The sequence below is a fragment of the Solanum tuberosum genome, unplaced genomic scaffold, assembly GCF_000226075.1.
Source record: "Solanum tuberosum cultivar DM 1-3 516 R44 unplaced genomic scaffold, SolTub_3.0 scf00667, whole genome shotgun sequence".
Lineage (NCBI taxonomy): Eukaryota > Viridiplantae > Streptophyta > Magnoliopsida > Solanales > Solanaceae > Solanum > Solanum tuberosum.
This window is the reverse complement of record NW_006239588.1, coordinates 162256-174013: the sequence shown is the minus strand read 5'-3', so window position 1 is coordinate 174013 and position 11758 is coordinate 162256. Positions and strand designations below refer to the sequence as shown.

General features: G+C 37.5%; 2 protein-coding genes across 5 annotated transcripts in view; one reads left to right on the top strand and one right to left on the bottom strand.

The window, feature by feature from the left end:
• On the top strand, positions 1 to 7492 carry LOC102606414 (probable methyltransferase PMT2). Of its 4 annotated transcripts, none has more exons than XM_006366642.1 (7): positions 1 to 231; positions 1554 to 2200; positions 2329 to 2539; positions 2735 to 3029; positions 3507 to 3881; positions 4522 to 4599; positions 6877 to 7492. In XM_006366642.1, the coding sequence occupies exons 2-7, from the start codon at positions 1556 to 1558 to the stop codon at positions 7109 to 7111; spliced, it is 1839 nt and encodes a 612-aa protein (XP_006366704.1). In that variant the 5' UTR covers positions 1 to 231; positions 1554 to 1555; the 3' UTR covers positions 7112 to 7492. The 4 variants fall into 4 exon arrangements, with proteins under 4 accessions (XP_006366704.1, XP_006366703.1, XP_006366706.1 ...); XM_006366641.1 differs by having other exon boundaries at positions 7 to 231; positions 1549 to 2200; XM_006366644.2 differs by lacking the exon at positions 1 to 231 and adding an exon at positions 533 to 554.
• A 1081-nt stretch (positions 7493 to 8573) lies between these two features.
• LOC102606075 (sphinganine C4-monooxygenase 1-like) overlaps positions 8574 to 11758 on the bottom strand; it is a 6087-nt gene continuing 2902 nt past the window's right edge. Inside the window, exon 2 of the mRNA XM_006366640.2 lies at positions 8574 to 9506. Within this exon, the coding sequence (XP_006366702.1) occupies positions 8955 to 9506 (552 nt within the window). The 3' untranslated portion in view covers positions 8574 to 8954. The remainder of the gene's footprint in view (positions 9507 to 11758) is intronic.

Genomic DNA, 11758 nt, shown 5'->3' with positions numbered 1-11758 from the left:
CCCACCACCGCAAAAAAAAAAAACATGTAAAACAACTGAGAGTTGTAAAGAGAGACACAGAGAGTTGTAAATTTGATGTATATACTTGTAGATATCATTGGAAAAAAACAAATTAGGGGTTTTGCAGTGTTTTCTGTTCTTGATTTAATTTGAAACTCATATCTGAGTTGGGGACTTACAAAGCAAAATAAAGCAGGAAAGGAAGTGTTGGAAAAAAATTTCATGCCATTGGTATGCTGATTCAACCCTCTATAGCTGATGGTTCATTCAATTATTTGAATTCTTGATTATAAAGTTCCTATCTTTCTTGACAGTTTGATTTGATTGATTCATTTTTCAAGTGAGACTTCACTTTTAAGCCAATTTACTGTATAAAGTTCAAATCTTTTCATATGGGGTATAGTTAAAGATCTATTTTCTTGGGTCTGCTCTAAGTATCAGGTCTTGGTTTTTCAAGTTTCTGTTGTGGACTGTAAAGCAAAATAAATCAGAGTTGGAAGGTCATTAAGAAAGTGTGTGGGGGTGGCTGGGGGAGGGGGGATTTCATGCTATTGGTATGCTGATTCAACCCTATATAGCTGATCTTTCATTTATTCATTGGGGTTCTTGATTATAAAGTTCCTATCTTTCTTGTCAATTTGATTGATTCATTTGTCAAGTGAGACTTTCACTTTCTAGACCCATTAACTGTGTAAAGTTCAAATCTTTTCTTATGTTGTATCATACTAACTTCTTAGGTGTAGTTAAAGTGTAATAAACTTGCAGTTTTTAGCATTTTATCAATTCTTGGTTTCATATTTCTTTTCTCTCTCTTTTGTTCTGTAGCTTTTAATGGTGGTCTATTAGAGGCACTGTTATTTGTTAAAATACCTGTTTACTGTTTAGGAAACTAAAAAGAGAATGTATTTAAAAGCTTGATTTATGGGTTGGTTTGTTACACTTTTGTGTATTCCTACTGGAAAACAAGTACTCCATGTCTCCATCCGTCCGCATCATTTGACTTGACACAAAGTTTAAGTAAGAAATACTCTTCCTTGACCATTTGTGTGGCTGTATTTCATTAAGGGGAAAATGATAATTTTAAAGTTTAAATTGTTTCCAATTATAGAAGTGTGGTCATCAAAAAATTGTTTCCAATTATAGAAATGTGACATTCTTTTTTAAACGGACTGAAAAGGAAAAAGTGTCACATGAAGAATTGGGATGCAGAGAGTAAAAAAAATAATTTTGATCCAAGTACACTGCTAGGTGTTTAAAATTCAATGGTAATCTCCTGCTACCTTAATTTGCAGTTATTGGAGTATCAGGGAGAAGAAGGAGATTTATCTGATTTTCCTTTCGTAGCTTTAATTGACTTCTGCTAATTTCTAGAATCTTGTACACTTTACAGCATTCGGTACCAAAAGCTATGATCTTTTGGGACCTCAACGAGCAAATTATTGCCGAACTATGCTCTGATCTAGCTATACTTCTGATACTTTTAAAAAAACATGTGTATCGGTATTCAGTTTCCTTCGCTTTCCTAACTCAATGCTGAAATCATTTCAGTACAGCAATGGCAAACAAAAGCTTGGGGGACAATAGGACCAGGACTTCTGTGTCAATATTTATTGTAGCCGGTCTCTGTTGCTTCTTCTATTTGCTTGGATCATGGCAGAGAAGTGGCGTTGGGAAGGGAGATAGTATAGCTCTGGCAGTCACCAAGAGTGGTGAGAACTGCAATATCCTACCAAATCTCAATTTTGAGACTCGTCATGGTGGCCAAGCAGGTAGTATTGATGATTCAGGAACAGAAGTCAAAAAATTTAAGCCATGTCGTCCTCGTTACACTGATCATACACCATGTCAAGATCAAAAGCGTGCTATGCACTTCCCAAGGGAAAATATGATCTATCGAGAAAGGCATTGTCCGCCTCCAGAAAAGAAGTTGCATTGCCTTATTCCAGCACCTAAGGGGTATGTCACCCCATTTCCATGGCCAAAGAGTCGGGATTATGTTCCATATGCGAATGCCCCCTATAAGAGCTTGACGGTCGAGAAGGCCATTCAGAACTGGATTCAGTATGAAGGTAATGTGTTTAGGTTCCCTGGAGGAGGGACACAGTTTCCTCAAGGAGCAGATAAGTATATTGATCAGCTTGCTTCAGTAATCCCAATTCAAAATGGAACTGTTCGGACTGCTCTGGACACTGGTTGCGGGGTATGATTTGTACAGTGAAAACCTTTCTTATAGCAAAAGATATCCATGTCTCAGTTTCTTCACCTACTTGAAGAATACTTCTTGTTGTTGTGTTGGCTTTTTTGACTAACAATGCTTCATGATACCAGGTCGCAAGTTGGGGTGCTTATCTCTGGAAAAGGAATGTCATCGCGATGTCATTTGCTCCACGAGACTCACATGAAGCTCAGGTTCAGTTTGCTCTTGAAAGGGGTGTACCTGCTGTTATTGGCGTCCTAGGAACAGTCAAAATGCCATATCCATCTAGGGCCTTTGATATGGCTCATTGTTCTCGCTGTCTAATCCCATGGGGAGCTGCTGGTATGAATCTTGTGTGGTAGTAAGAATACCTTCTTGATGACGAATTGTAATTTCGAAAAAGTGTGACCTTTTAAAATTTTGGAAGACATTTGGTTTTAATTTCTTCTTTAACTTGTTTTTCTTTATGGTTTATTGAAATCTTAGCCTTTTCGGTAGCTGTTCTTTTGTTGTATATCATAGTCTTTCTTCATGCAGATGGAATCCTCATGATGGAAGTTGATAGAGTTCTTCGACCTGGTGGCTACTGGGTGCTTTCTGGCCCTCCGATCAATTGGAAGACTAATTACAAGGCCTGGCAACGCCCCATGGAGGACCTTCAGGAAGAACAAAGGAAAATTGAAGAGATTGCCAAACTTCTTTGCTGGGAGAAGAAATCTGAGAAGGGTGAGACTGCAATTTGGCAGAAAAGGATGGATGCCGACTCATGCCGTTCTACACAAGAAGATTCTGAAGCTACACTTTGTAAATCGACAGATCCAGATGATGTCTGGTACGTCATCATTCTAAATAGTTCAGTTTTATATGTTGGAAATTCTTTCCTACTTAAAGCAAAAGCTAAAGAGAATATGCTTCTTGCCTACCATGAGTGGCAAATTTATGCTAGTGTAAACCAGGTTGCTAAAACTATACAAGTACTTTTTGGAATGATGTAAACCTTTTTCCTAGGACGAACTGTGTTTCAAGAAGGTCTCAGTATGCGGAAAGATATCTAGAAGTCTCTATACTTACAGTTTTGTGATAATCTGATATGGTGGATATTTAGCTTGTGCAATTACCATCCAAACCTGTTGGTGCAAGGTAGTTAGATGCACAATACAACTTTATCCCTAATAGCCTGGCCCCTTCAATTGTAGCAAAGTAAAATGATAAACTCTTTCATTTCATCTAATACTACATATGTTGCAGTGCAAACTCAATCTTGAAGATCAAGTTTCATGGATTCCATTATTTTGCTTCTGTTGATCAGGTACAACAAAATGGAAACATGCATAACACCAAGCAAAGGCAATGGTGATGATGAAGGTCTAAGACCATTCCCTGAGAGACTTTTTGCTGTTCCTCCAAGAATTGCTAATGGACTAGTTTCTGGAGTCTCCGTTGAGGCATATCTGGAAGACAGCAAGAAATGGAAGAAGCATGTTAGTGCTTATAAGAAAAGTAACAAACTCATCGACACAGGAAGGTACCGTAATATCATGGACATGAATTCTGGACTTGGAGGTTTTGCTGCTGCTCTTCAATCTCCCAAGTTGTGGGTTATGAATGTTATGCCTACGATAGCCGAGAAAAATACCTTGGGAGTCATATATGAACGTGGACTTATTGGAATTTATCATGACTGGTACGACTTTCTCTCTCCTATGCTCAATTATATACTTATCTGGTATAGTTGTGGCTTTGATAACTTATCAAGGACACCCATTTTTCGTTCATAGGAAGTTGCAGTACTCTTGCCACTCGATTTTTGTGGGTGTGATTATTAATCTTGTATTCTCTAGTCTTTGGTTTTAAACGCAAAGGACCATCAAAGGAAACCTTTGTTCTGTATCAAGACACTGAAAAAAAAAGAAGGAATTGTCATATCAAAGGGCACTTTGATCTAATGTTACTTTCCTTTCTATGTTAGTTTGCACTTATACTTCTTCTTTAGGTATAGTAGTTAACATAAACTTAGAGGATACTATAATCACGATCTTTTAGGTGATGAGATAATATAATAAGAGGCCATAAGTATCAGAGGGTGTCAGGTTTAATTACACATATGCACACGACTACATTAGTTGCTGCATTTGTTTTTAGCACCAAATCTTTTCTGCTTTGTGGAAATGACGAAAGGAATATCAATCCTATGCAGGCTACTTTTAACAAATTGCTTTTGTTTAACTTTGTCTCTTCATAAGGAGTTCAACTATTCAGTGCTTTTCTCTTCCTCTTGTCCTGCTGAAAGCTACCATCTGATAACAGTTTATATTCTGTTTCAGGTGTGAAGCATTCTCTACGTACCCAAGGACTTATGATCTCATTCATGCTAATGGTCTTTTCAGTTTATACAAGGACAGGTAAGTGTTTCCTCCTCCTCCTTTTTTTCCGTCTTTTTTTTTTTTTTTTAATTTCGGTATTTAAGTTGGTTCAACGTTGAATCAAGAACCTTAGATAGTATTGTGGCTGTTAAGAATGGGGCTGGATGCTAATCTGACATGGCTGCAATTTGGAAACAAAGGGATAAATCAGTGGGTATATTTTTACGGCACCATGTCAAATTTCATTTTTAGGACATTTTAACACGATTCCATTTTTTTGTGTCCTTTACTACTTCCAAAAGTTCAAAAGAATCAAACTATCCAATTGTCAAGCTTCAATATGATGGTTTCCTGATCAAACTAACTTTTCAACTATTATTTTAATATATTTCCTTCAATAACACCAGTATAATAAATAAGTCAAATTAACTTCTTAAACTCGGTCAGAAGTCAATACCATGATATAAATTGACTGACTCGAAGGAGCACACTTAATTGCCTCCTTTGAATCCCCTTCTGAAGTTGAGCTTTATGCAACTAGCAAAACTATATTATGAATAAAAATCATGTCTTGTTTAGACCAACTTGCAATTTTCATTGGTGCATCATGTTTGTAACTGTCAACTTTAGTTTTAGACCAACTTGCAATTTTCATTGATGCATCATGTTTGTAATTGTCAACTCTAGTTTTAGACCAACTTGCAATTTTCATTGATGCATCATGTTTGTAATTGTCAACTCTAGTTTTAGACCAACTTGCAATTTTCATTGATGCATCATGTTTGTAATTGTCAACTCTAGTTTTAGACCAACTTGCAATTTTCATTGATGCATCATGTTTGTAATTGTCAACTCTAGTTTTAGACCAACTTGCAATTTTCATTGATGCATCATGTTTGTAATTGTCAACTCTAGTTTTAGACCAACTTGCAATTTTCATTGATGCATCATGTTTGTAATTGTCAACTCTAGTTTTAGACCAACTTGCAATTTTCATTGATGCATCATGTTTGTAATTGTCAACTCTAGTTTTAGACCAACTTGCAATTTTCATTGATGCATTAGTTTTAGACCAACTTGCAACTTGCAATTTTCATTGATGCATCATGTTTGTAATTGTCAACTTCAGTTTTAGACCAACTTGCAATTTTCATTGATGCATCATGTTTGTAATTGTCAACTTCAGTTTTAGACCAACTTGCAATTTTCATTGATGCATCATGTTTGTAATTGTCAACTTCAGTTTTAGACCAACTTGCAATTTTCATTGATGCATCATGTTTGTAATTGTCAACTTCAGTTTTAGACCAACTTGCAATTTTCATTGATGCATCATGTTTGTAATTGTCAACTTCAGTTTTAGACCAACTTGCAATTTTCATTGATGCATCATGTTTGTAATTGTCAACTTCAGTTTTAGACCAACTTGCAATTTTCATTGGTGCATCATGTTTGTAATTGTCAACTTTAGTGAGTTTTTTGATTATGTGAACTAATCCTCCCTTAGTAGACGACCTTTTCTGGGTAAGCAGAGATCTGCAAGTAAGGACTTTTTTTTTTTAAATCGTCGTGCCCGGACCAGCTTGTGCAACCTCGAATAGTCTAACGGGGTACTTGCTTCCCTCCACCAACATAGGTACCAGGTAATGGTTGACCAAGGTTCGGTTAGATGGGAAGAAATCACCTACTTGGTATTTTTGCCTCCAGTAGGATTTGAACTTGGGAGGTTGAGACCTCATGGTTATCCACCCACTTCATTGACCACTAGACGCACCCTCGGTTGCATAAGTAAGAACTTTTCTGATTCATATTAGAGTTAAGAGATATGTTCAAATGAATACCATTTTTTGGAGGTTGGCTGGTTTGTTCGCATATGAATTCAATGCTAGAACAACAGGTTAAGAAACTAGAAAAGGTTTGCTGAATTGTTACATAGGCTAAAAGGAAAAATAAGTCAGTAATAATGGACGAATTCAGCAACTATTTAGCCGCTTAAACTTGTAGGTAATTCTAAGGAGTAACTTCAAAATCAAGCATGGGGTTTGCCTGTTGTATATTCTACAAGTAGAGGCCAAGTGTATGTTTTGACTAATCCGGAGTATTGTTTCTTTTTGTTGGTAACACGGCCCTTCCCTGGGCCTGCTAACTTGGGATGCTTTGTGCATCGGGCTGCCTTTTTTTTGGTTGCTGTGTCGCCTTTATTATGGAAAAGATTGCAAAATGTAATGGGGAAGAAGCAAAAATTGCTTTTGTGCTTTTGGTCAAGTTAGTATTCTAACATTCCTCTGTTGGCTTTTCTTTTTTCAAATCATGAAGGTGCGACTTTGAAGACATTCTCTTAGAAATGGACCGTATTTTGCGGCCAGAAGGAGCTGTTATTCTGAGAGATGACGTAGATGTTCTAATTAAGGTAAAGAAGATAATAGGAGGTATGAGATGGGACTTCAAATTGATGGATCATGAAGACGGCCCCCTTGTTCCCGTAAAAATACTGGTAGCAGTCAAACAATACTGGACTGTGGAGGATAATAATTCCACATCCACACGATAAGATGCCAGTGAAGATGGTGATGGCGCTCCTGATCGATGCCATTTGTAGTGGATCCCAAGGACCAGCACTTCAATCATCAAAGTTCAATCAGTAGCTTAGAACCTTCAATTCAAGAAATTTTTGGTCGATGAGATGAGGCTATTTGGTGCATGTATGTTTAACCTTTTCTACTGATGGATCCATAAATTATATTGTATGATATCATGCTTTGTAAAACTTGCATTCATTTATTTCTCTTTCCTCTCTGTGAAGCCCCACACTACATGATGGATCTTTTCTGAAACTTTTGATGTATTCTTAAGAGCATTTTCTTCCCTGATGAAAAACAGATCTTGTAACGTGTTCAATCAAGTGGGGAAAGAACACTTAGCTTTTCTGGTCTCTTGTTGGCATTTGAACCCTGTGATTCATTTTAGCTTTCATTACCTGCATACAGATACCTTATGGAGGATTATAGCACCACAATGAACATTTTTGCCTTTCTTCTAAAGGTTGATTGCATCTTGAATCGCGGTGACAAATTTGGCAAGGGTGTCTGCCACGCCATTACCTTCTCTGGAGCAATCGCTTACTTGTATGTTTCTTTGAGACTTCTTCCGTTTGAATGTCCTCAATGATATCTTGTTGTTTCCGGGGAATTTTGTGAATGTCATTAACCATGTTAACGATGATCATGGAGTCTGATTTCACACTTAAAGTCAGTAACTTGTTGATCACAACCTCATGAAATTTCGATTAGAGTTGCATGACCTTCACATGTAACTACCATCTGTATTGAGTTTCCAGATAAGTTTTGATGGTTTCAACAATGTAATATACTTGACTCCAGCAATTCCATCAGTGTTCCATGGCACTAGACCTATTGCCCATAGCCACATAACATTCTCTTTGATTCAATATTCGAAAGTCACTGGTATTGATTAATCTGAATTCACATCAAATAAGCCTATTGATAAAGGTAAGATGATCCATACTAGAAGGTTCTCTATTCCCAATACTTGAGTCCAAGACCTCTTGATAAGTATTCTCAGAAGCATCTTGACACTTGCAATTGTCAAAAAATAGGAAAATGAAGGATGATGACATTGAATGGCTATGAAATCAATTGATGTTTAATATAAATATTATGATTCGAATTGTAACCACTTAATGAAGGGACAATCCATATTGACTTCCATGGAGGAAAATGATCAAACAGGATGAAAGTTGCTTCTTTACACAGGCTGAAGTGCACAGATACTCGATTCTGAGATCACCATTTACGCCATACTCACAATGAGTAGAAGTTTGCAAGTCTACCTACTTTAAAACAACTTCATATATGCCATGTATCAAGTTTCATATGGCTAGAGTTTTGGTGATTTTGCTTGAACTCAAACATCTTGTCTGAAATCAGACTTTGTCAAGTTTAACTTTAGACACCACAGACTTGAAGTATACCGGAGTGGATAGACGTGCAAAAAATTCTTAAAACTTGGTACAGGTTAAATAGCGGTGTCCAAATAAGGTACACGTGAAATTTTTACATTTCCACAATCCTCTATCAGAGGACAAAACATAGCTATGGTAGAGAACACTTGAGAAAAAGATCTCACTTGATTGATACACAAACCAATCTTTAACCTGTAGTCCTCTTCTACCTACAGCTAATTAGGGGAAACCAGACACTATAACAAAAAAAAAAGACATTATTTTCCTTTTTTCCTTTTTCAACCTCAAAAAGAAAACCAGTAATACAACAATATATGCAGAAACATATATAATTATATACAGATTACTGAGAAAGTCAAATACTGGGTTAAATTGCAGTGGTACATACTTTAAACAAGTACTAACAGTTTTGTTAGTCATCCTTGCAATCTTTATCAGGTCTAGCTTCATAACCCCCTTCTGGTTTTTCCACGAGTGCATATGGCATATACGTACCAAGGATCCTATCCCAGGTAACAAAGAAAGGCTGCGAAAAGTTATACTTGCTTCCGTAAAGTTGGTGGTGAATATCATGGTATGCTGAGTTGTTTTTAAAGACAATATGGAAGAGGTTTCCAGGTAGCCATAGTCCACAATGATCATCGACTGTTTTGATGGTAGCAAACGAGAAAAAGAAGATGGAAGCTCGAGGAGACATGCCTGAGAAAAGGAAAGCTAAAGCCCCACCGATAGTGTCAAGTAACAGACCCTCTAAAGGATGATTGTACAAAGCTCCGAATGCATATGGAACAACTAGCCGATGATGCTGAGAATGGATATGCTTGTATAAGAACTTGTTTTGATGCATGTAGCGATGCATAAAGTATTGCCAAGTATCTAAGATGACCATGGCAACAAACAACTGTCTAACAAGAACAAGGAAGCCATGTTGATTTCCTTCAGAGTCGCCGTCATTACCTGTGACCTGTTCGAAAAACTTAAAAGTTTAGTGAACAAGATAAATAATCAAACTTTAGCTTCCAGAAATGAATCGACATATAATCCCAAACAATGAGAAAGTTTGGAAAAGAGAGCACAAGTGCAACAAGATATTAAGTAGACCTAAAACTACATGAGAAAAACTACTTGACTACGGCACGACTAAGAACAGTTTCAGTATCAGGTAAGGAACATTCTAAAACCCAAGGTCCAATAATAATCTCCAAAGCATATGCTGTTGGACTAGACATTTGCTTAAAGAATATAAGCAAGCCAACCACCGATTGGCTGTGGCATGCCAGAAGAGCTATGGTAAGATGTATGCATTAAGCTGTAACTGTGTAACTAAAGAAATGGAAACTAGGACCAACAACTCCAAAGTTTAGCTTGAAACAACATGGGCATAGAAGTACAAGTCAACTGCCTCATTTGTGGTCATGGAAGTTGAACAGAATGCAAACATATTATAAAACAGAATGAACAGTTGTATTGAAGGAAAAACTGTAAAGATCATTGATTGCCATAATTTTGGAGTATGACCAATCCCTGCATCCTATAGGAATCTGGTTCGCCTGCCATCTCCCACTTTAATTCTAGTTTGGTTTCAAAAAATGGCCATAAGCTGCAAATGTGTTTCCATACGCCACAAGCCAGGTGATGTTTTGTACCCAGCCCAAATATGAAATACCAAAATCAGTGTTCCCCATATTTGTAAGAGATTACCCTTCTCCATAGACTTGTTTCCTCCTTACCAAATCGTCACACCCATTTGATTAAATAAGCCGGATTGTATGCCTCCAAGTTCCTGATTCCCCAATCCACCCTTTTTTCTCCTTCTCGCTACAAGTCCCACTTAACAAGATGAAAGGCTCTTATTTCCTTACTTCCACTCCACAGGAAATTTCTTTTTGATCTTATCGCTTCTTTCATACATTGATAGACATAGGAAACAAGGACATGAGATAGGTGGAAAGTGAGTCAAGCATGTTGTTGATGAATGCAACTCTACCTCCTAAGGATAGGTACTGCCTTTTCCAAGTCGCAAGCTTCTTTTCAAATCTATCCACAATCCTATGCCACACTTGCTTAGCCTTGTATTTGGCACCTGAAGGCATGCCCAAATAAGTTGTACGAAACTCTTCTGTCTGACACAAGGAAAGTTGAAATTTCCCCCATGTTAAACTTCAGCCCAGATACAGTTTCAAACAACAGTTGAATGACTCTTAAGTATCTCAACTGAACCTCCTTGGCCCGGCAAAGGATAAGTCTATCATTAGCATAAAGGATGTGAGAAGCTTCCAAACTATTAGAACCCTGTGTCCCAACATTAAAACGTTTTATCCAATTCTAAGACATGGCATTGCACAACATTAAACTAATTCCTTACATTGCCAAGATGAATAAGAAACCAGAGAGATCCTCTTGTCTCAAGCCCTGGTATGTGGAGAAAAGAACCTTCAGGTGTCCAGCTGATGATCACAGAGAACCTCACAATAGATATGCATCACTGAATTCACCCAATCTATTTATCCCCGAAGTTACTTTCTTTTAATAGATAGGGAAAGTATGATCAATTTATCAATGCTTCTTCAAGTGAAGTGTTAAAAGTTGAGCGCCTCAACATCTCTGGAGACATACCGAGAAGAGAGAGGAATCCTAACTTCTAAGAAAACAGCGAGGAACCATAACTTCTATAACTTGACATAATCTATTCCAAGAACATAAAATCAATTATTCTCCTTTCTAGCATTGTCACCTATCAAATGACAAACAAATGATACTGAGCTACTTTCTATTCCAGATACTAACAAACTTGTAACTCAACCAACAGCTAAAACTATTCGGCACATTTTGCTTCTGATAGTTACACAAAATCGTGCTATTATTCCTAGTCTGTCTTCCCTTTCCCTTCAACTTAACTTAAGGGAATGATCTGCCAACCCCAGCATTTTAGAATATATAAAAAAAAATTAAATATATAAGTTCAGACAAAAGAAGGCACAATGTACCCTTCGGGGTGGCCCAGTGGTTTGGGCTTGGGACTTCCATGTTGGAGGTCTCAAGTTCGAAACCCCTTGCCAGCGAAAGCAAGGGGTTTGTCTTCTGGGTCGAGCTCATCGCACCGGGCTTGCCTAGTGCGGGTTACCTCTCCTATGTGGTTTGCGAGCTATGACATAGGAGCGGGGGTTTTACTCTGTGCGCACCCAAAGGGTAGCGGCTGCGGGTTTCCCTTGTCAT

Coding starts and splice junctions, on each gene's coding strand:
- LOC102606414 (XM_006366642.1), top strand. CDS start 1,556: ATGGCAAACAAAAGCTTGGGGGACAATAGGACCAGGACTTCTGTGTCA. Junction 2,201..2,328: donor CTCTGGACACTGGTTGCGGG/GTATGATTTGTA, acceptor TCATGATACCAG/GTCGCAAGTTGGGGTGCTTA. Junction 3,030..3,506: donor ACAGATCCAGATGATGTCTG/GTACGTCATCAT, acceptor TCTGTTGATCAG/GTACAACAAAATGGAAACAT.